The sequence below is a fragment of the Pezoporus occidentalis genome, unplaced genomic scaffold (genome assembly GCF_034315485.1).
Source record: "Pezoporus occidentalis ecotype Australia unplaced genomic scaffold, CSIRO_AGI_Poc_V1 ctg175, whole genome shotgun sequence".
NCBI classification, from domain to species: domain Eukaryota; kingdom Metazoa; phylum Chordata; class Aves; order Psittaciformes; family Psittacidae; genus Pezoporus; species Pezoporus occidentalis.
This window is the reverse complement of record NW_026913586.1, coordinates 1,267,605-1,286,752: the sequence shown is the minus strand read 5'-3', so window position 1 is coordinate 1,286,752 and position 19,148 is coordinate 1,267,605. Positions and strand designations below refer to the sequence as shown.

At 41.6% G+C, this 19,148-nt stretch overlaps 1 protein-coding gene across 6 annotated transcripts in view; it reads left to right on the top strand.

Annotated features, from left to right (window-relative positions):
• Positions 1-19,148, top strand: part of ATL2 (atlastin GTPase 2) — a 45,343-nt gene that overhangs the window by 14,056 nt on the left and 12,139 nt on the right. For 4 of the 6 annotated variants that reach the window (XM_062614358.1, XM_062614360.1, XM_062614359.1 and 1 more), the window contains exons 2-6: positions 5,080-5,357; positions 13,074-13,208; positions 14,654-14,758; positions 15,919-15,969; positions 18,124-18,180. In XM_062614358.1, the coding sequence (XP_062470342.1) occupies positions 5,080-5,357; positions 13,074-13,208; positions 14,654-14,758; positions 15,919-15,969; positions 18,124-18,180 (626 nt within the window). Of the gene's footprint in view, positions 1-2,789; positions 3,076-5,079; positions 5,358-13,073; positions 13,209-14,653; positions 14,759-15,918; positions 15,970-18,123; positions 18,181-19,148 lie in introns of those variants that run through there. The other 2 variants (XM_062614362.1, XM_062614363.1) reach the window with 2 other exon arrangements.

Below are 19,148 nucleotides of genomic sequence, written 5' to 3'. Positions count from 1 at the left end.
TGTACTTTCATCATGAAAGAATGTGGATGATGAGTTAAAGAGCTCAAGTTGTATTTGGGTTGAAACTTAAGGTAACTGTCTTGGTACTTTAATTAATGTGCTTAAAGGGAGGAATTCACATTTAAAGTATGCTGTCTCTCATTTTCATAGCATGCAGGTTGAGCTGACTGTTCATACACTGCAGGACAAATAGGTCATCAGCTGCTAGCTGTGTACTTAAGGGAAGCAGGAATTAGCTTTTCATTTCACTTCATACTTTAAGAAATGGGTTATTTAGTTGAGTTCAGTTGGAATACTCTGTACATACACAAGAAATCACTGTTCTCAAAATCTGGCTTAGCATTTCAACAAATGGTGCTTGTTCTTGATACTTGGCTGATGAGTGTCAGTAGTAGCCCTGCTATAGTTATTGCTGAGTGTAGTGAAGAGCTTACAGGGAAACTGGGTGGTAGTATCTTCTCTTGACTGTATTTGTTTCCATTCAAGTCTGTCTGCTTCTGTGTCTTGCTCTATCGTATTGTTTCTCTTGTGTCTCCCAGCCTGCTTAACCTGGGTTAGGAGGTAATTATGCATAGTTAGAACTGTTCATTAGCTCATGTGATCTAATTGAATGATTCAGTTTGGAAGAAGCCAAAGTGAAGTAGGGAATAATTAGTGAATGGTCATAGTAACAGGCCGGAATGGATGGCAAATCCAATTAATGATGATCTTGCATTAGCTCCAGCCAGAGTCGTGGATCTGACTGTAGTCTGGAGTATGTCAGCTCAGTAGTACAGAAGCTTCAAAGGTCAGATGAACATCTTGGAAAAAGAAAAACGTAGCTGTGGCTTTTTGGGTCTGCAGCACTGTGCTACAAGCTCTGCTGCCATATGCTTTGTTGGGTGAAAGCTTTTCTGTTATGTACTAAAAGCCTGAGGTCTAGTCTTCTGTGCATTTGGGAATTTTCAGCAGCATTGAGACCAACCCTGTGAGTGAGTTAATACCAGCCTGTCTTTAGTAGTCTTGCAGGAGTCAGTGTTTCCTTGCTGTTCTGCATGCAGTGCAAGAAGCCATCAGCCATGCTTCTGAAATAGCCATTGTATGAGGTGGATGTGCTGTGTCCATAACCCCATTACTGGAATGGAACTGGACTTTTCAAAGTGTTGAGATACTATAAGAAAACAAACAAAAAAAAAAAAGAAAAAAAGGCCCAAAACAATGAAAGTCTGTTGATTTGGTTGCATCTGTAGCATTACTGAATGTGTATCATGGAGACCTATACAGGAAGGCTGTCACGATCTTTTCAAGTCCAAACCTACTTTTCAGTTGGCTAGAAATACTCCAGTGTAGGGATAGTCATTCTGTGAATGCCACCTCTTCTAAAGTTAGTCCTCAGCCATTCCTATACTGGATTTGCTGGGACTGGACTATTGCAAAAACATAGAGCAGTTTGTGGTTCCTAGACTGGGCCCTAGGACATTCCACTTAAATGTTGAATTTCAAGTAGTATGCTATGACTATCTGGGGCAGCTGGGGAAAATAAGGAGTAGGGCTTCAGGTTGTGAATTTCATTAATTCCTGGACTGACTTGACAGTGCTATCAACATGCTTATTTTATGAATTACTTACAGGACTTGTTACAATGCTTCTGCAGCCATTGCAGATAAGTGGACTGTGAAGTGGGATTTTTTGCCCTGACTGCTGTTTTGAGAGACTGATGGGAAATTAGTTCTTGGAAATAGAATGTGATCCTTGTGTCCAGGATGCTGAAGCTTTCTAGAAAGGCTTCTGAAGGGCTCTAGTGCTGCCTGAGGGTGACTAGCCAGAGTAACAGGGTAAGCAGCCAGAAGGTGGTATAGGGGACCGAAAAGGTTGACATCTGCTTAGGAGCATGTGACAGGTTAGCATATGCTGACTGTGCTCCTGGGATGAGCAGTAACACTTGTTCTACAGTTAATATACTTGTGCAATGTCTGTCCTGGTAATTGCTAAGTAGTTCAGATCTCTTGAAGGGAAAGGTGTTTTCTGCAACTCAGGCATGAAGTTATCAAACCAGCTCTTCTGGATGGGTCAAGTTTCCTTCAGGGCTGTCAACACTGTAGTTCTCCACCCTCTAAAGTGCTTGATTCATGGCAATGATGATCTTTTCTGTAGGTAGGTTGGGACCTTTTAGGCTGGCTAGTCAACAAATAAACAAAACCAATAAAAAACCTACAAGAAACCATTCCAAACCAACCAAAAAACCCAACTTGATGCTCTGGCCTTGATTTTTATTATTTCTACTGGTAAGTGAAATCTAATAGTAATTAACTAGGGACTAAGATGAATGTTCTGTGTGAGCTAACTGACTTCTGGGGGTGCAGAATACTGTTAACAAGATGTTGTGAGCTTTAACAGACACATTGTGTGCAAACTTTTGATAGTACTGTCTGTTTGTGATAGGGAGAATTTACTTGTTTAGAAATAACTATTGATAAAAGACCAATCTACTTGTTCACTGAGGAATCTTCTTGGCTTGAAGAAGCTTTGGGTGGCTATGCTCTGCGCTGGCAGAGGAATGCTGCTGCATCTTGCACTTTGAGGTCTGCTAAGGTTCTGATAACTTCCAAGCAGGAAAAGATGGTTAATGTCAAGCTCCAGGTGAATGAAAAGAAGTTGCAGCTGTTGCTTTAGACTATTTTACAGTTCACCTGAGTTCACAAAATTGATACATTACTGCAGCTGAAGTACGCATTTAAATAAAAAGATATAAGGCTGTTTTAAGTAATCAAGTTAAATTTGTTGCCTGGGGATTATATAGGAGCAGAGGCTTTGATACATTGGGTGAATATCTGTTTGCTAAAACACAGGTGTCTCTTCTTGGAGCTATAAAATCTTAATGCTTTTATCAATAGAATTATTCCCTTTGTGTTTCTAGGCTGTGATGCTGAAGGCTTTCTTTCTGACTGTCAAATCTTCGTACCTCACCTTGGCTATCCTCCCAAGTTTTCTGGCATACCAAGGATGCTACTTATATGGGGCAAAACCTGTTTTGTAAACTCTTTCAGAAAAGAGGGCTTGTTTAATATCTGGGAATACAAAAGCTTTAGGCCAAAGGTGAGAGTTTTTCTTCTGCAGTGGTGACCAGTGTTGTGTCGATATAATTTTAGTTTGATGTCCTGTAGACAGCTTTTCTTTTTAAAGCTACTCCTTCCAGTTGTCAGGGCTGAATTTTTGGGGCTGCTTTGTCAACCAGTTTGAGTTAGGGTGATGCTAGGGGCTGTTTCGCACGTCCACTTGGATAATGTTGGCGTTCACTTCTGGCTGCCTAGGGTTTAAGCATTCAGGTTTACTTCCTGTTCAAACCAAGTACTGCACTAGCTTAATAGATTCAAACTACATATATATATATATATATATATATATATATATATATATATATATATATATATATATATATATATATATATATATAAAATAAAAGATTTAGTGCCACGGGCATATGAGGCAGCACAGATTTAATGCTTAGAAATGGAAATGTCCTCTCTGATCTGCAATGAAGGGAAATGTTGTCAGAACCAGCTAAAGAGACAGCCACTTGGGAAACTCCAGGGTCACCACATTACCAGTTTTTCAGGTTCATGGTAATAACTCAAATAGCTCATTACATGCAGAAAACGGTGCGTTCGAGCACTGATTGTAAGTCTTTTGCTGATGATAGTATCTAGGATGCAAAGTCTGGCAGGAATGACTTGGCAGGTCCTGTGGGTATTGGCAGGGTCTCTGCCATGAATAAATTAAGCAGCAGTGTCTTCCATGGTGCCTTACGAGACATCCTGCAAGAGAACACTGCTTTTGGGCTGCTTCCACAGGAAGCATGAGACCATGTAACTTACCTGTGTGCAATGGATCAGGTAACTGGAGATGGTTGCTTCTTTGTCTTCATTAAAGCAGTGCTTGAAAATGCAATCCTTACTAGCAATCCAGCATACTTAAGTTCATACACTGATGTTCCCAGATAAATAACTGCTAGGAAGGTGCCTCCTTCAGATTTGTGCATGGTGGGTTCTGATTAAATATGTCAAAATGTATATCTGGAGTTAGGGGTAATTTTGCAAGTACTAAACAGCTTCCAGATGCTTGATAGGAAATACCGAATCAGGCCAGTGGCAGAGTTTGTTTCTACTGTGGGACATACTTCAGTGTTGTGGTACTTAAGTAAGAGGAGACTTCATCTTGGACAGGTCATTTTGTTTGGTGTTCTTTTAGGCCGCTATCCCAGTAACTCTTGAATTCTGGAGTTCAGGAGAATAGGGTAATTCTCCTATTATGCTGTATGTCTGAAGGGCTGTGTTACCTTAATTTATCGTTCATTAGTAACTTAAATCTCATCCGAGTTACAGTTCCTTCGGCTACTGGTTGATCCCGAAAGAGTATTGATTCTTAAATTGTGCATAAAATATTCTATTAACTCTTTTTTGAAAGAGTTAGTACTTGTGATTGAGAAAGATTTAATAATACTGTGTATTATTAAAGAAGAATATGAAGCCAGGAACTACTTAAATGTTTTTTGTTATGCCAGAAGTGTTAGGTCTTGCACATGCTCAGGAGTTTATCCTCGGGCAAGGACTGAATAGGCACTCTGAAGTCTGTGCTGTGATCAGAATTGAAACAGGTGTAATGTGTTGGAATTAGAGAGGAGTTTAGTCGTCTGCTGGTTTATGTAATCCTGGGGTTAAATACTAGATCACTGGTCTTGCTTGTAGGTGTTGGCAAGCAAAACTGTCAGAAAGCATCTTTTTTTTTTTTATTTCCCTTACAATAGTATAAGAAGGTGATCTAAAAGTGGTCTTTTTTGGTCCTCTTTGGATATTTGATTTTTAACGGAAGTTATACTTGAGTTTCAATGCTGAAAACCAGTCATCTTTTTGTGATTTGTTAAAACATAAAGAATGCAGAAGATCTGAAATGTAGTCTATACTGCTGTTTATCTCATGGGCATTCCCGAGAATATCCCTCTTGCTGCTGGGAATGAAGGCCCAGCTCAAGGCTTCACTTCAAAGAAATGTCTAGTGCCCTAAACTCTGGCTTACTAATGTGTTGTAACCTGTCAATTTGCAGGTAAGCATTATGAGGAAGAAGAGGAGGATGCCCTACCCGACTCGGATGCCCTGCCAGACTCTGATGATGAGGTGGATTTGGATAAGCCGCGCCCCATACAGATTGTTCTTGCTCATGAAGATGACCATAACTTTGAATTAGATGAAGCAGCATTGGAAAAAATCTTGCTTCAGGAACACATCAAAGATCTTAACATAGTAGTTGTGTCTGTAGCAGGAGCTTTCCGCAAAGGAAAATCTTTTCTGCTGGACTTCATGCTTAGATACATGTATAACAGGGTGAGTAATTTGGATTCTCCCTGCAGGGGAAAAGTAGTTTGGTATTTTAGTCACTTATGTTTGTATTTGTTGACTTGAGCACAAATATAGCAAGTCAGTTTTTTCTTACTGGGGGGTGGGCAAGCCAGCTGCTTTGTTCCTACTCTGTGAAGAAGTGTATTTAAGTGACAGCTTTTTAAGATAGTTTTTCCTGCAGTTATCAAGGGAACTTATGTCCCAATGTAAGTGGGCATGAGAACTTTAATGAAGAAGCTTTGTGGCCTTGTAGCTGAGCTTCGGGGAAGGATTCATTTAAGTTGGTGGAATCTCGCTTTGACCTGATCACGTGAAATCATATTGTAGTGCTAGCTAATGTGCTGCAAAAAGAAGTAGTAGGAGTAATAGGAGGACTATATCTGCTTAAATCTGAGGTATGGCAAAACAGAGGAAGTCTCCTGTTTGCTGCTTGGAATGTGTCTCTGAACATAATCCAGGAATTTTTAAAATCTTTTTAAGTCATTACTTAATGAATGAATGCCTGATCCAAAATTTAACTTCTTCTTTTAGCTTGTAGTTTTTGGCTGGTGTTGTCTTGCGTCTACTGTACTTCAAACTCCTGGCTGATACGGAGAAGGTGGGGTAGGGCTTCCTGTGGACATACACATCTCTCTGTTGCAGGTTGTGGTGTGGGATTTTTTTAATCTGCATCACGAATATTGACAGTTCAGTGTTTCGTTGCTTTTAGAAACTCTTAAAAATCCCCAGAACTTACCCTTTTCTTGATCACTGTCCTTTGGAGTTGGAATTCATGGTAGCAGAAGCTAACCGTGACTGCATCTATTTTACCTTTGGGCTAGCTGGCTTGAGGAGAATTCAAGATGAACCCTGCAGTTACAGGAAATATGGGAATATTGCAAAGAAGCTGCTGGTAGTTGGCAAGTGAAGACTTCCTTTCTCTCACTCCCAGTAGTGCCTTCTATTGAATTCTTCTCACTGATTTGCCAGGAGCTCTCTAAGAAAGACATTGAAAATATGGTAGGAGTAATACAGAGTAGCAAGCTGTTGTTCCTCACTTCTTAAGACTCTAACCTAGGGAGGATTAAATGTTTCATTGCTATAGCTGTTCCGTGGGTGGCCTTTTGTGTGTGTGTATGTGAACCCTCACTGATACCTGTTCATACTAAAACAGAAAAAACACCAAAACTCAAAACCCCACAGATGAACAACAAAATTGAGCTCCCAAGAAGTATAGCAATTTGAGCTAGATGGTGGCTGGGTAGAGGTAGTGCTAGTTTCTTCCAAAAATAGAAGGGGTGGGATTTAAGTAAATACTGTAACTTTCAGATTGTGAAATAAAACAAAAGTTCATAAAGCAAAATGGATTGAAACACTGTTTCAGCCTTGTACAGTAACATGTCTCTGTTCCCTTTATTTTGCAGTCACTTTTTTCAGTTTTTTATAGGTGTCTATCAAAATACCATGTTTCACTTAAACCGAAGATAAAGGCAGACTTGGTCATCTACTGTAACAACTGTCTCTTACAAAACCAGAGAGGTCTTGCTCTTCATGTGCTGCTTCTGGCCAGGCATTTGCATTCTGAAGCTGTAATGCTTGCAGGCCTTTAGCTGAGCTGATCCAACTCAATGATGCATTAGAAGATGCTGCACTTTGCTGAATTGTTTTCCTGCCAGCTCAGTGACCGGAAGCTGGCTTAGGGAAAGTTTGAAAAGCATCAGAGCCGCTGCAAACTGGGAGTTGGGGATGAGAGAAGTGCAACTCCTCTTTTGAGCACTGCTGAAGTGTATCAGGTGTCATCCTCTATTCTTATGCAAGTTTCAGTACAGGAGGGGAGGCCTTGGTATAGTTTTATAGTACTCTTTAGTCTGACCACACCACTTCATCTTCAGGCTTAATTATAGGTCTGTAAGTTCTGTGAACTAAATAGTAGATCCTGCACAAAATACTCAAGCAGCTGCATTCAGTTTGTACATTAATCAAGCAATTTTGGAATATCCTCCCCTGTGGATCTTAAGACACGTGATGAAAAACTTGCCAAGATACTTCATAATCCCATTTTCTTGTTTTAAACCAAAAATCTCACTTGTGCCAGCTGAGGTTGCAGGTAGGATTTCAGCACATCTGATATTGGTCACTAGCTTCAGGGAGGTGGGTATCTCATTTCAAGCACTGATACTTGGTGATATGATTTCTCATTTGAAAGGGAACAGAATGATCTGCCGCAAACCAGCAGCAGTGTGTACTCAGCAAGCTGCTGCAAGTATCCTGTGATCTTTGTTGCAGTTTAAGCCTTATTAAGAGTTGGGTGCAGTAACACAAGGAAATTTAGATTTAAAGCATTTTTACCAGGATATGACCTTCTTAGCTTGTATTAATCGGCAGGGTGCAGTGAACACTAATGGCACTGTGCAAATAAAACTGCATTGGTCCTTTTTTTAGTGTGGAATATATTTAGATAGGTTATCTTTTAGGTGACTGATACAAAATTGTAGTGCAACTTCTAGCTTGATTTCTTGAAAGAACAAAGTAGTCTTTTTTTTTTTTATTTCCTCCCATCTCTTCACTATCGCTCCAGCCAGCTTGATGGATGGAGGCTGTTAAGATATTGAGTTTTAACTAAGGAAAAATGGAGGTAACAAGCTAGGAGTGCTTCAGACTGATGCAAAGGTCAGTCGAGACAGGCTTAAGTGCATCGTCCGCAGATGGAGCAGCTTCAGCTAATGTGCTTGTTAAGACACCAAAGTCTCCTGTGACAAATTACATGTGAAATCAAATGTGGTGATACCCTGGTGCTTATTGAGGGACTTCTCAAAACATTTGTCTGCTTTTGGTCTGAATTGTTAGAAATAAGAGTAATTTCATAGAATCATAGAATGGTTTCGGTTGGAAGGGACCTTAACACTCATCTAGTTCCAGCTCCCCCTGTCACAGGCAGGGACACCTTCCACTAGACCAAGTTGCTCAAAGCCCCATCCAGCCTGGCCTTGAGCACTGCCAGGGATGTGGCAGCCACAGCTTCTCTGGGCAACCTGTGCCAGTGCCTCACCACCCTCATAGTAAAGACTTTTTTTCCTAATATCTAATCTAAATCTCCCCTCTGTCAGTTTAAAGCCCATTCCCCCTTGTCCTGTCTGTACATGCCCTTGTAAAAAGTCCTACAGATTTCTTGTAGGCCCCCTTTAGGCACTGGAAGATTATGTTGTGGGGCCCCAGAGCTGGACCCAGTACTGCAGGTGGGGTCTCATGAGAGCAGAGTGGACAGGAAGAATCCTTTTCCTTAACCTTCTGGTCATGCTACTGGTGATACAGCCCAGGATACAGTTGGTTTCTGTGCTGGGAATGCACATGGGTGGGTAATGTTGAGTTTCTTGTGAGCCAGCACCCCCAAGTCCTTCTCAGGGCTGTTCTCAGTCCATTTTCTGCCCAGCCTATATTTTGCTTGGGATTGCCCCAGCCCAAGTGTAAGGCTTTGCACTTGGCCTTGTTGGACTTCATGAAGTTTTCACTGGCCCAGCTCCCAAGCTTGTCCAGGTCCATCTGAATGGCATCCCTTCCCTCCATCGTGGTGACTGCACCACACAGCTTGGTGTCATTGCAAACTTGCTGAGGGTGCACTTAATCCCACTGTCCATGTTGCTAACATAGTAGTTGAACAGGATCAGTCCGAACACCAACCCCTGAGGAGCACCACTCACTCGTCCCCACTTGAACATTGAACTGTTGACCCCTACTCACTTGAGTATGACTATCCAACAAATTCCTTATCCACTGAGTGGTCCATATGTCAGATCCCTGTCTCTTCAATTTAGAGACAGGGTGTCATGTGGGACAGTATCAGATGCCTTGCACAAATCCAGGTAGATGACGCCAGTTGCTCTTCCTTTATCCACCAATGCTGTAACTGTTACACCAAATTTGTCAGGCACAATTTGCCTTCACTGGAGCTATGTTGGCTGTTACCAATCACTCCCTTATTGTCCATTGCCTTAGCATAGTTTCCTGGAGGATCTGCTTCATGATCTTAGCAGGCACAGGCGAGGCTGACCGACCTATGGTTTGCCAATCTTCCTTTTCTCCCTTTTTGAAAAAAAGGGGGGTTACATGTCCCTTTTTCCAGTCTGTGGGAATCTCACTGGACTGCCATGACTATCAGATATGATGGATAGTAGCTTAGCCACTTCATCCACCAGATCCCTCAGCACCTGTAGGTGCATTTCATCAGGTCCTGTGGTCTTGGGTACCTTCACATTCTTTAGATGGTGTCTAACCTGATCTTCTCCCACAGCAGGCGGTTTTTCATTCTCCCAGTCCCTGACTTCGCCTTCTGCAGCTTGGGCAGTGTGGCTGGAGCACTTGCTGGTGAAGTTGAAGGCAAAAAATGTCATTTAGTACCTCAGTCTTCACTGTGGCCTGGGTAACCGGGTCTCCTGTTTCCTTCCAGAGGGGCCCTGCATTTTTCCTTGTCTTCCTTTTATCCCCAGTGTACCCACAGAAGTTTTTCTTGTTTCCCTTGATGCTGGATTTAATTCTATCAGGGCTTTAGCTTTCCTAACCTGATCCCTGGCTGCTTGGACAATTTCTCTGTGTTTGTCCCAGGCTACTTGTTCTTGTTTACATCCTCTGTAGGCCTCCTTTTTGTGTTGGAGATCCTTGTTCATCCACATGGGCATTCTAGTGTTTTTGCTTGACTTCCTTTTTGTTTGGTTTCATCGCTCTTGAGCTTGGAGTAGGTGATCCTTGAATATTAACCAGCTTTCTTGAGCCCCTCTTCCCTCCAGGGCTTTATTGCATGGTAGTCCATCAAGCTGATCCCTGAAGAGGCCAAAGCTCTCCTGAAGTCCAGGGTAGCATGTTTGCTGTGCTACCTCCTCACTGCCTTAAGGGATCTTGAACTCTACCATTTCATGGTCACTGCAGCCAAGGCTTCTGTCCAGCTTCACATTCCTGATCAGCACTTCCTTGTTGATGAGGACAATGTTCAGCATAGCACCTCTCCTTGTTGGTTCCTCTGCTGTTTGCAGAAGCAGTTTCCAGGAGCCTCCTGGATTGTTTGTGCCCTCCTGTGTTGTCCACTGGTATTGGAGTGGTTGAAGTTCCCCAGGGGGATCAGGGCTTGTGAATGTGAGGCTGCTTCTGTGTGACTACAGCGAGCCTCATTCTTTTGGTCTTCCTGGTCAGGCAGCCTGTAGCAGACCTCCACTATGATGTCACATGTCCCTGCCCTCTTTGCAATCCTGATCCATGAGCTCTTGGTCAGCTGCTTTTCCATTCTCAAGCAGAGCTCTCTGCACTGGTTGTTCACATAGAGGGTGACCTCACCCTCCCCCTTGTCTCTGCTGGCTTTCCTTTCTGAAAAGCCTGTATCCTTCCATTCCAGTACTTCCAATACATAACTAGAGGAGTCATCCTACCATGTCTCTGTGATGCAGATAAGATAATAGCCCTGCAGGTGCGTGCATGTCTCTCTTCTTGTTTATTCCCCATGCTGTGTGTACTTGCATAGAGACATTTCAGCTGGGGCTCCTAACGAAGCTGACTTACTGACTGGAGTTGCTGAAATTCTTTTGTGCTGCTCTTCAGGTGCTTTCCTGTCCTCTCTAGGTTCTGGTCATCTCTTGCTGGCACTGGTTAAGAGAGGGCTGGATTGAGGTTCCCCTTGCCCAACAACTTTAGTTTAAAACCTTCACCAGGTTGGCAAGCCTGTGACTGAAGATGCTTTTCCCAACAGCTTCCAGTAGACCAGGCTTCTCAAAGTGAGTCCCATGATCTAAGCTGAACCCCTGCCTGTGACACCAGTCCCATAACAGTTTCTTGATTCATCAGATTTGACTGGTGCTTTCACACTGCTTCCCTGTGGGAAGGGGTTTTGGACCAAACTGGGAAAAAATTATTCATGTATAAATGCTTAATGGAGCATATTGTTAAATAATGTAACAGATTCTTTTGCAAAAGTGGAAAGCTACAGTCCACTGACATACCTGGGAAGTCTGATTCAGAATTACAAAACTGTATCCTGGAGTGTACTGAAGCCCAAAGCAGGCCTGGAGCTTTGATTTCTTGAGTGGTCAGTGGATGCATAGGCATCTTCTGGAATGAAAAACACCAGGGGAAAGCTGTTCAGGTTTTGCTTAGCCTCTCTGGTAGAGGTGTATGTGCATGACAAAGCAAACAAACAGAGAAAACCTGCCACTCGAGACAAACAAAACCCCAAACCACCTGCCTGTGGTTCACTTGGGTACCTGTGATCATCTTCTGATTTTCTGTCTGCTCATCTCATTTACTTTGCCATGTCTGACAAAATAGCAGAGCTGAACAGTGTGCACTTAGCATTTGGGAAAATGCTGAGAGCTGCATGATTGTCTTTCCCTCTTGGTATGGTTTGCCTTTCATGCTGCTAGACATGAGGAATATGTGCAGGTTTTTTCCCCATCCCCATTTATAAATAAACAGTTTCACTTGTATTTCTATTCCATATAGCCCCTGGATGCTCATGCTGTTTCTTGAGATGTGAAGGGATGTGTCTTGAGCTATTATCTGAAGACTGCCAGTGCAGAGTCAGCAAGGTAGAGACCGTAGGCTGATGAACTGAGAAGTCTCCCCTTTGGCCTTCTCAAAGAGCACACTTTTGTGGCTGGTAAAGTTCTCTGGGCAGTCAGAGGCAAATTAATTAATTGTCATTCTGTTCTGCCAGCAAACTGTTCTCACCTGTGCAAGAAAGGTTTTTCTCTAAGCCCCCTCCCCTCATTAGTTAAACTGTTGTCTGCCTGTTGTAGAATTTCAGTGTATATAAACCTATTGCAGTGAAACTTCCTGATGGTGCCTGTTCATGCTCCTTACTTGCCCAGTACATAAACTGTGTTTCTGGGTTAAATGTGATCATAAAATGGCTGGATTCTTCTGCATGAGCCACTGCTCTGTGTGCTGCCTGTCCTTGAGAACTGAAGACCTTGTTACAGTCAGAAGTGTTAGCTGCAAACTGTACTTAATTCTCTGGTAGCCTTTTCCAAAGTGGGCAAAATGTCAATACATTTTTAATATGGATGGGCTGATTGACACGTATCAAACTCTCCGTGTGACCTTTTCTCTTGAAGCTGAATCAACTTAGGAAAAAGTATTTTGTAACTGTGACAGTTACGGATTTTGGAACTTCTGGTCTTTGCCTATACTCTGACTTCTGCGAGTTGGTATTGGGAGTTTTGTGCCAGCCTCTGTTTAAGCGCAGGGGCTTAGGTGTTTAGCTGGTTTCAGCAGTTGATCTGTTTGTGAGTGGGAAGGGAGAGGATTAAGTCAAGATCAGATGTTTTTGTTCCTCATGGAGATTTAATGGTTTCTGGAGTTAAAATACAGCTATTTACAGCTGTGCTTGGGTTGGGTTCTCTCAACTGTGAGAGAAGAGTGTGAGTGCAAAGTGAATCAATGGACAAAGCTGAGCTGTTCTCATTAGCTGTGAGTGCTTGGGATTTGAAGGCTGTGCACGTACACTCTTCAGTGGCTGAAGAATTGTGCAACCACTTGCATACAGTAGACCTGAATGACATTTATTTGTGGATGAACCTTGAAACACAGCAGTGTGGCATTGCGTTTTAATATTCTGTCTAGTGTTGTCAGTCTGCTCTGAAGAAAAACGAGAACAATGTGGAAGTCTGCTAAAACATACAATGTTAAAAAAAAAACCCTCTCGTGTTTGGTTTTAAAAAAGTTTCTCCTCTTGTTTTGTAGACTTCTCCGTGCTGGATAGGTGGAAACACTGAGCCATTGACTGGGTTTACATGGAGAGGTGGATGTGAACGGGAAACCACTGGCATACAGATTTGGAGTGAAGTATTTGTAATTGATAAACCCAATGGAACAAAGGTAAGTGCTTGACTTAAATAGGTATATGTAATGATTTTTGCGTCTGTGTGTATACCTTTAATGCCATGGGTTTCATGGAGGGAGCTCAAACATCAGCTACTTTCCCTTGCATTTAGTAGCTGCATAATGTGTTTGGCAACCTTGTATCAGTGCAACTCTGAACTTTCCTGCTGGGTTATAAGATTCAATCTCCGACAATGGTCCCATTCTGAGAGTACTTTGTTTTGGCAAAGTGTACTGTGCCCAGGCTGATGGGTGGGTTATCCTGTGGATGTTGTAGAACTATAATGGCTATAAATCCCATATATAGGCAAATGCTGTGATAAGAATAGCTCTAACAAATGCTGGTTTTTGAGAGGTAAGAATGTGTTCCAGCTTGTAGCTGTGTTGCAGTGAAATGAAATGCACAGCTGTAAGTACTGGAAACAGCTTTGGTGTGTGGAAGCTGGTCCTTCTATATGGTTTAATAGGTAGTCTGCAAAAAAAGGACTAAGTCTAACAGTGGGATAAAAAGCACTGAGTCTGTTGTAAGGAGAGCTAGTGCATCTTTTTTAACTCTTTAAGTCAGTTTAACTTCAAAATTTGGTTGTAGGTGTTTCTCTTCGTGCTGAAACAAAGTGTTAATGTTGTTAATAAATATTTACTCCACAATACTGGTGGTGTATCTTGAGCTCTTGTTCTCCTGAACTATAAGCTCTTGGTCATTTAACTTTCATACCCTTTACGTTTGCAAAGGAATAATCTGATGGCAAATTAACGTGGGTCGCTAATCTTAAATAGATAGTGGTTTAGGGGCATGCAGGAAGTTTTATCAAATTTCATAGCTAACCAAACTGTTCTCTAGCTAAAAAGCATTTGTGAGGATCTGTTTGTGCTCTGGGGACAAATCGCTCATTTGCTCTTGCTTATCAGTCATCCCTAACTGAAAAAGAAGGCAATTGTAGTAGATCCCAAAGGTGGGAATTGGACAGATTAACTCTTATCATTAAGGTCACATCATTCCTTGTAATTCTAACAGACATCATCAGTTATCTTGTTTTCTTCTGAAAATTATTACTAAAAGATAGTTATTTTTAAAAGCAACCATCTCACTTTTAGCTTGAATGAACTGTGCTGGATTGTCAGCTGAGGCTGAAGTCTTTCCAGTGAATAAGAGCTGTCTGTTACTCTGCACTGTACCTACTGTGGGCTGAGGGAGGCTGTTTCTGTGGGAGAGGGTAACCAGTACAGCAAGGCCAAAGACTTAAGGCTGATGATAGGGCACTCTAGTTGTTGCTTACTCAGCTGTAGGTGTATATAGGAAGTGGTAGGGAACTGACTAAGGTTTAATAAGTAGGTGTAGGGGCAGAGACTTGCTCTTCTTGCAATCAAATTTATTCCAGTGGCCTGGCATTTGAAAGTGCTAATAGCTTGGTTAACTATTGTTGCTGTTTAAAACTCTTCAGGTTGCTGTACTGCTTATGGATACCCAAGGTGCCTTTGATAGCCAATCCACTATCAAAGACTGTGCAACGGTTTTTGCTCTGAGCACCATGACGAGTTCTGTCCAGGTGAGAATACCTGTGCTGGCAAATAATGGCAGCTATAGGAGCCCTCTGTCCTGAGCATGCAAAGAATATATCTTTCTAGCCATGCTTTCAAAGTTCACCTGCATATCTTCCTCCAACTATCATTTAAGCTTTCATACGTAATGTCTTATTTTCAGTGTTGTATACTAGATCAAGTTTCTCTGTGGAATCAAGGTTATCTAAGGCCAAGCTGAGCTAAATTGCTGAATTGCTGACTGAACTAGGAAATCCCCCCAAAAGTTGTCAAAATAGCAACTGCTTCTGTACAGATGTGTTACAGAATCTTTTTTTAAGACCTTAGATACAGTTTGGGGTGAAACTACAGTGTCTTCGACTAAACTTGCAGTTGCTAATATGGTTAAACTTCTGACAGTGCTCTTGTGCTGTGCCCAGGACTACTTTTAAGCTTGCACTTTAAATATGCCAAAAGCAAGCAGGTTTTTAAGGGGTAGCAAGTGATCTTCTTCATAAATGTTACAATGTGAAATTAACAGGAATATGTGGAACGCTACTTCTGCCCTGTGAGGTTGGTTTTGGAGTTTTTTGGTTTTCTTTTGATTTTTCCTTTGTTCTATTCCTGTATTTAGGATAAGTTGTAGGTTATTGATGCATCTTTGACTTTACTGCTGTACAGTATTTGTGCTATTGAAGCAGTCACGAGCTTCGCAGATAAAATTAGATTTCTCTGGGAATATTTGAAAGCAAAAAACAACTCTGGAGCACTGACTACCCAAGTCATTTCTGTGTCAGAGATGCAGCTGCTGGATCACTGAATCTTAGAGCATTTGGACTTGAGGATGGCAAACTAATGTGCTGTTCTCAGTCCTCCTGTCTCACACTTATGCGGTGATTTGAAGCATTCAGAAGTCTTCTCTGATCCCTTTATAGCTTTCTTCCCTGGAAAGAAACTGTTGTAAGAAGGATTAGGGTAGTCAGCAGTAGTTTTGTTCCTAGCACTTTGTATAAGGAAGTGATTTTTGTTTGAGATGTGTTCTATGACACCTTTCTAGTTAGTTGCTAACTTGTAGGTAGTTAGGCTTTTTCTGGAGGGGGTTGAAACAACCAAGATACCTAAAAGAGACTACATGAATGTAAGGTAATATTTTCGTGTTACACTGTAATTCTTTTACTGTCTCTTACAGGTGTACAACTTGTCCCAGAATATTCAGGAAGATGACCTTCAACATTTGCAGGTAAGAATATGCTGAATTTATATTAAGCTGCTTCTGAAACGATAGCCTTGACGCTGTTCTTGAAGTTGCTACTCATGTAACTGTGATTTGGGAGCTGCCTGTTGCTTCATATAAACCGCTGAAGCTGATCTGATGCTAAAACTAATACTTCCTCTAATGATGCTATTTGCATCAACTCCATGGTGGTGTGGTGCTTCTGCTGTGCCAGTGCAACGGTAAAGCAGTACAGGTTTCTGATCTGGCTAAATCTTATCTTTCTAAAGTCTGTTCTCTCTATGTAAGTTGTGAAATTCCTAAAAGGATGTGAAAGGAAAATGATTTATGAAGTACTTAATGAGAAAATTCCAATGTTTCTCCTTATTTCCTAAAATGGGAAAATGGATGGTGTTTTGTATTTGTTTCTAAAGAAACATGAGAGTTTGGGTCAGGGCAGAAAAAGTATCTTCTGCACAGAAGCCTTCTCTAGTTTTTAAACTGAGAAACTTCTACGGAATTTTATTTCTGCTTAGAAATAAAACCAGGAAAGAGTTGCCCTCTCTTTAATGTGGGGGTTTCATCCTGTAATGGAATATTGTGGTCAAAGGCCACTGAATTCTGGCTTCATGTGAAAGGTTCAAGAACTTTATCTCCTTAAGTTAAAACCTGTAGCTTTAAAGGCTAGCTTATATATTAACAAATGCCTGCCTGTGCTCAGGCCATGACCTTGTCACAGCTTAAAACTGTTTTACGTGTCTTCTGATTGAAAGGACTTGTGTCTTGGTCAGTGTTGCAAAAGATTGGCTGCCAGTATTGGAAGTAGAAGAGCACTAACTAAACATAGCCTTGTGATGCTGTTCTCAGTTAACAGAGTTATATCACTGGGCCAGTGCTCCCCCACCACTCAGAAAAGCTCAACCAAGCACTAAGGAAAACTGAAAAGCTTTAGCTGATTATTTGAAAGCCAGGCTTTCCTCATGGTTTTGGTCATTTGACAGCCTCAGTGCAATCTGAATATAGCTGTCCCTTTCTGTTATACTGGAGTTTGTGAGTTGAGGGAAAGTGGGGAAGAGAAGGATGATAAATATAAACAGTGGTTAGGGAAAACCATGGATTTAAAGTTGAGGCAAGGGGCTGAGGGAAGGAAATCCTGAATTTCTGTTATAATGGGATTTTCTGTTACTCTAAAGTACTGTTATTCCTTGGCTGCCTTTTCCTTCACTAGGAAGTGAATGGGGTAGGGAGTTAGGCTCAAAGGAGCCAGTCTCGTGTGGGTGCTTGGCAACTTCAGAGCATCTTTTGCTATGGGTGACAAAACTTGGAAGTTAATTTGTGTTAAATTAGTCTTCTGAGTTCTCAGATGCTCTTGTGGTCAACACAAGGAACTGTCCTTTTAGCTAAGAAATTTACCTGGCATGTTCCAGGAGTTAATTTTAATGCAGAATAACAGTTGCCTGGTACTAGAGGATATGGTGTTCTTCCTTCATCTCAACCTCCAGGATCTGTAAGGTGGCTAGCATGGATCAACACCTGAGTGTATTGATCTCTGCTGAAACAGCCAGCACAGTCCATAATTTGTGTTCCCATGGGTTGTCTGACGCACTCGGTGAAGCACGCTGCTGCTGATATTAAGACAGTGAAAGCAAGGAGAGGAAGACAGCAGACACTTGCCTTTATACTGAAAGCAAGGGACAATTATCAGTTAAGGTCATGGGCTGAAGTAGAGATCTGGGAAGTTGTCTAACTTGGCTTGTGTTTAAATGTCTGATAACACTGGCTCTAGCCAAATTCCTTGAGCTTTTCAGGAGTAAATCTTTTGTGGGAAGTAAGGGGAAAATGTTATACAGGTTTATACCTCCTTAGCCTTGGAAACAAACGTTAGAAACTGGCTTGCTGAAAGATGCAACCAACTTTCCTCTGGGAATAGCCCACAAGCTACCCACTTAGTGCTGTGGTGTGTTGACAGCTATGGAATAGCACTGTGAAACCAATGGAAATAATATCTCCTTCCTGAATTTTACTGAGAATTGGTGTACTTGTTCTTGAGGCGTATTGGCTATTCTTAATCCTTAATAGAATTCAACGTAGAATTTTTCATTTTCTAGTGACATGGTAGAATATTTTACAGTAGGAAGATGTGGTTTATGTGTTTCACCCTTACACTCTTCTTTCTATCAGCTGTTTACAGAATATGGAAGACTAGCTATGGAAGAGATTTACCAAAAGCCATTTCAGGTAAGTACATATGTTAAATCAGTCTTAAGCAATTGAATATATAGAAACTAAGCTCAGGATAATTTCTGAAGAGAAATTAGTTGGGCTGAAGCTAGCTTGTTCTTTACAAGACTGGTTGTTTTTCTTTTCCCTTCCCTGTGACCACTTTTCTTGGCAAAAACAATGGAAAAATGCTGAGGGCAAGTATAGCATTGTGCCTGAGTTATGAGGCATAAAAGGAGTGAAAGTGTGAAGTGATGTGCAGATGTTAAGGAAAAAGGTTTCACACTGCCTTCTTGCTTGTTACTCTGTGAGATACGGTTGGTCTTTGTGGCTCTGAGTAAAGGTCCTGTGGCCTCTAAGAAATAGCATTAGGGGCGTGTTGTGTTTCATTTACTTGAAGCATTACTGGCTTCAGTGTTAAAATTCTCAAAACTGCTAGCATCTCCTGTTTGCTAGGCCAAAGAAGGGTTTGAGACTGCTTCTGTTTAGTGGAGACAAAGACAGATCTTAGCCATACTGAAGTTCCTCCTTAACCTGTAAGGTTACTAGTCAGCTGCTGTTAGTGGTGAGTTGTATGACTCTTGTGTCTCAGACATTTGAGTCCCCAGTATTTGTGTGATTAGCACAGCCAAGGTGCATTTTTTTTTTGTGAAGCACCTTGTCTGATATGAGGAATATCAAGGTTTCTTTTCTGTCTTCAGCTGTCTTCAGAGAGGACAGTGTAATGCCTCTAGGATAGCAACAGGGAAACAACCTTTTTGAGACATTTGGGTGCTTCCTTTTAGATAAGGAGTAAGTTGCATTTGTAGGTTTGGTATGTGGGTTTGGTGGATTTTTTTAAACTATGTTTTTTAACCAAGTAAACACTTGCACCACAAAACTACAGCTGCTTCTTTAAAGCAGCCAGAGTTAGAATTATTTTCACTTAACATAGTCACATGTGATAAAGTTTTTACCTTAGGAATGATGCAAACCATTCACTGCTG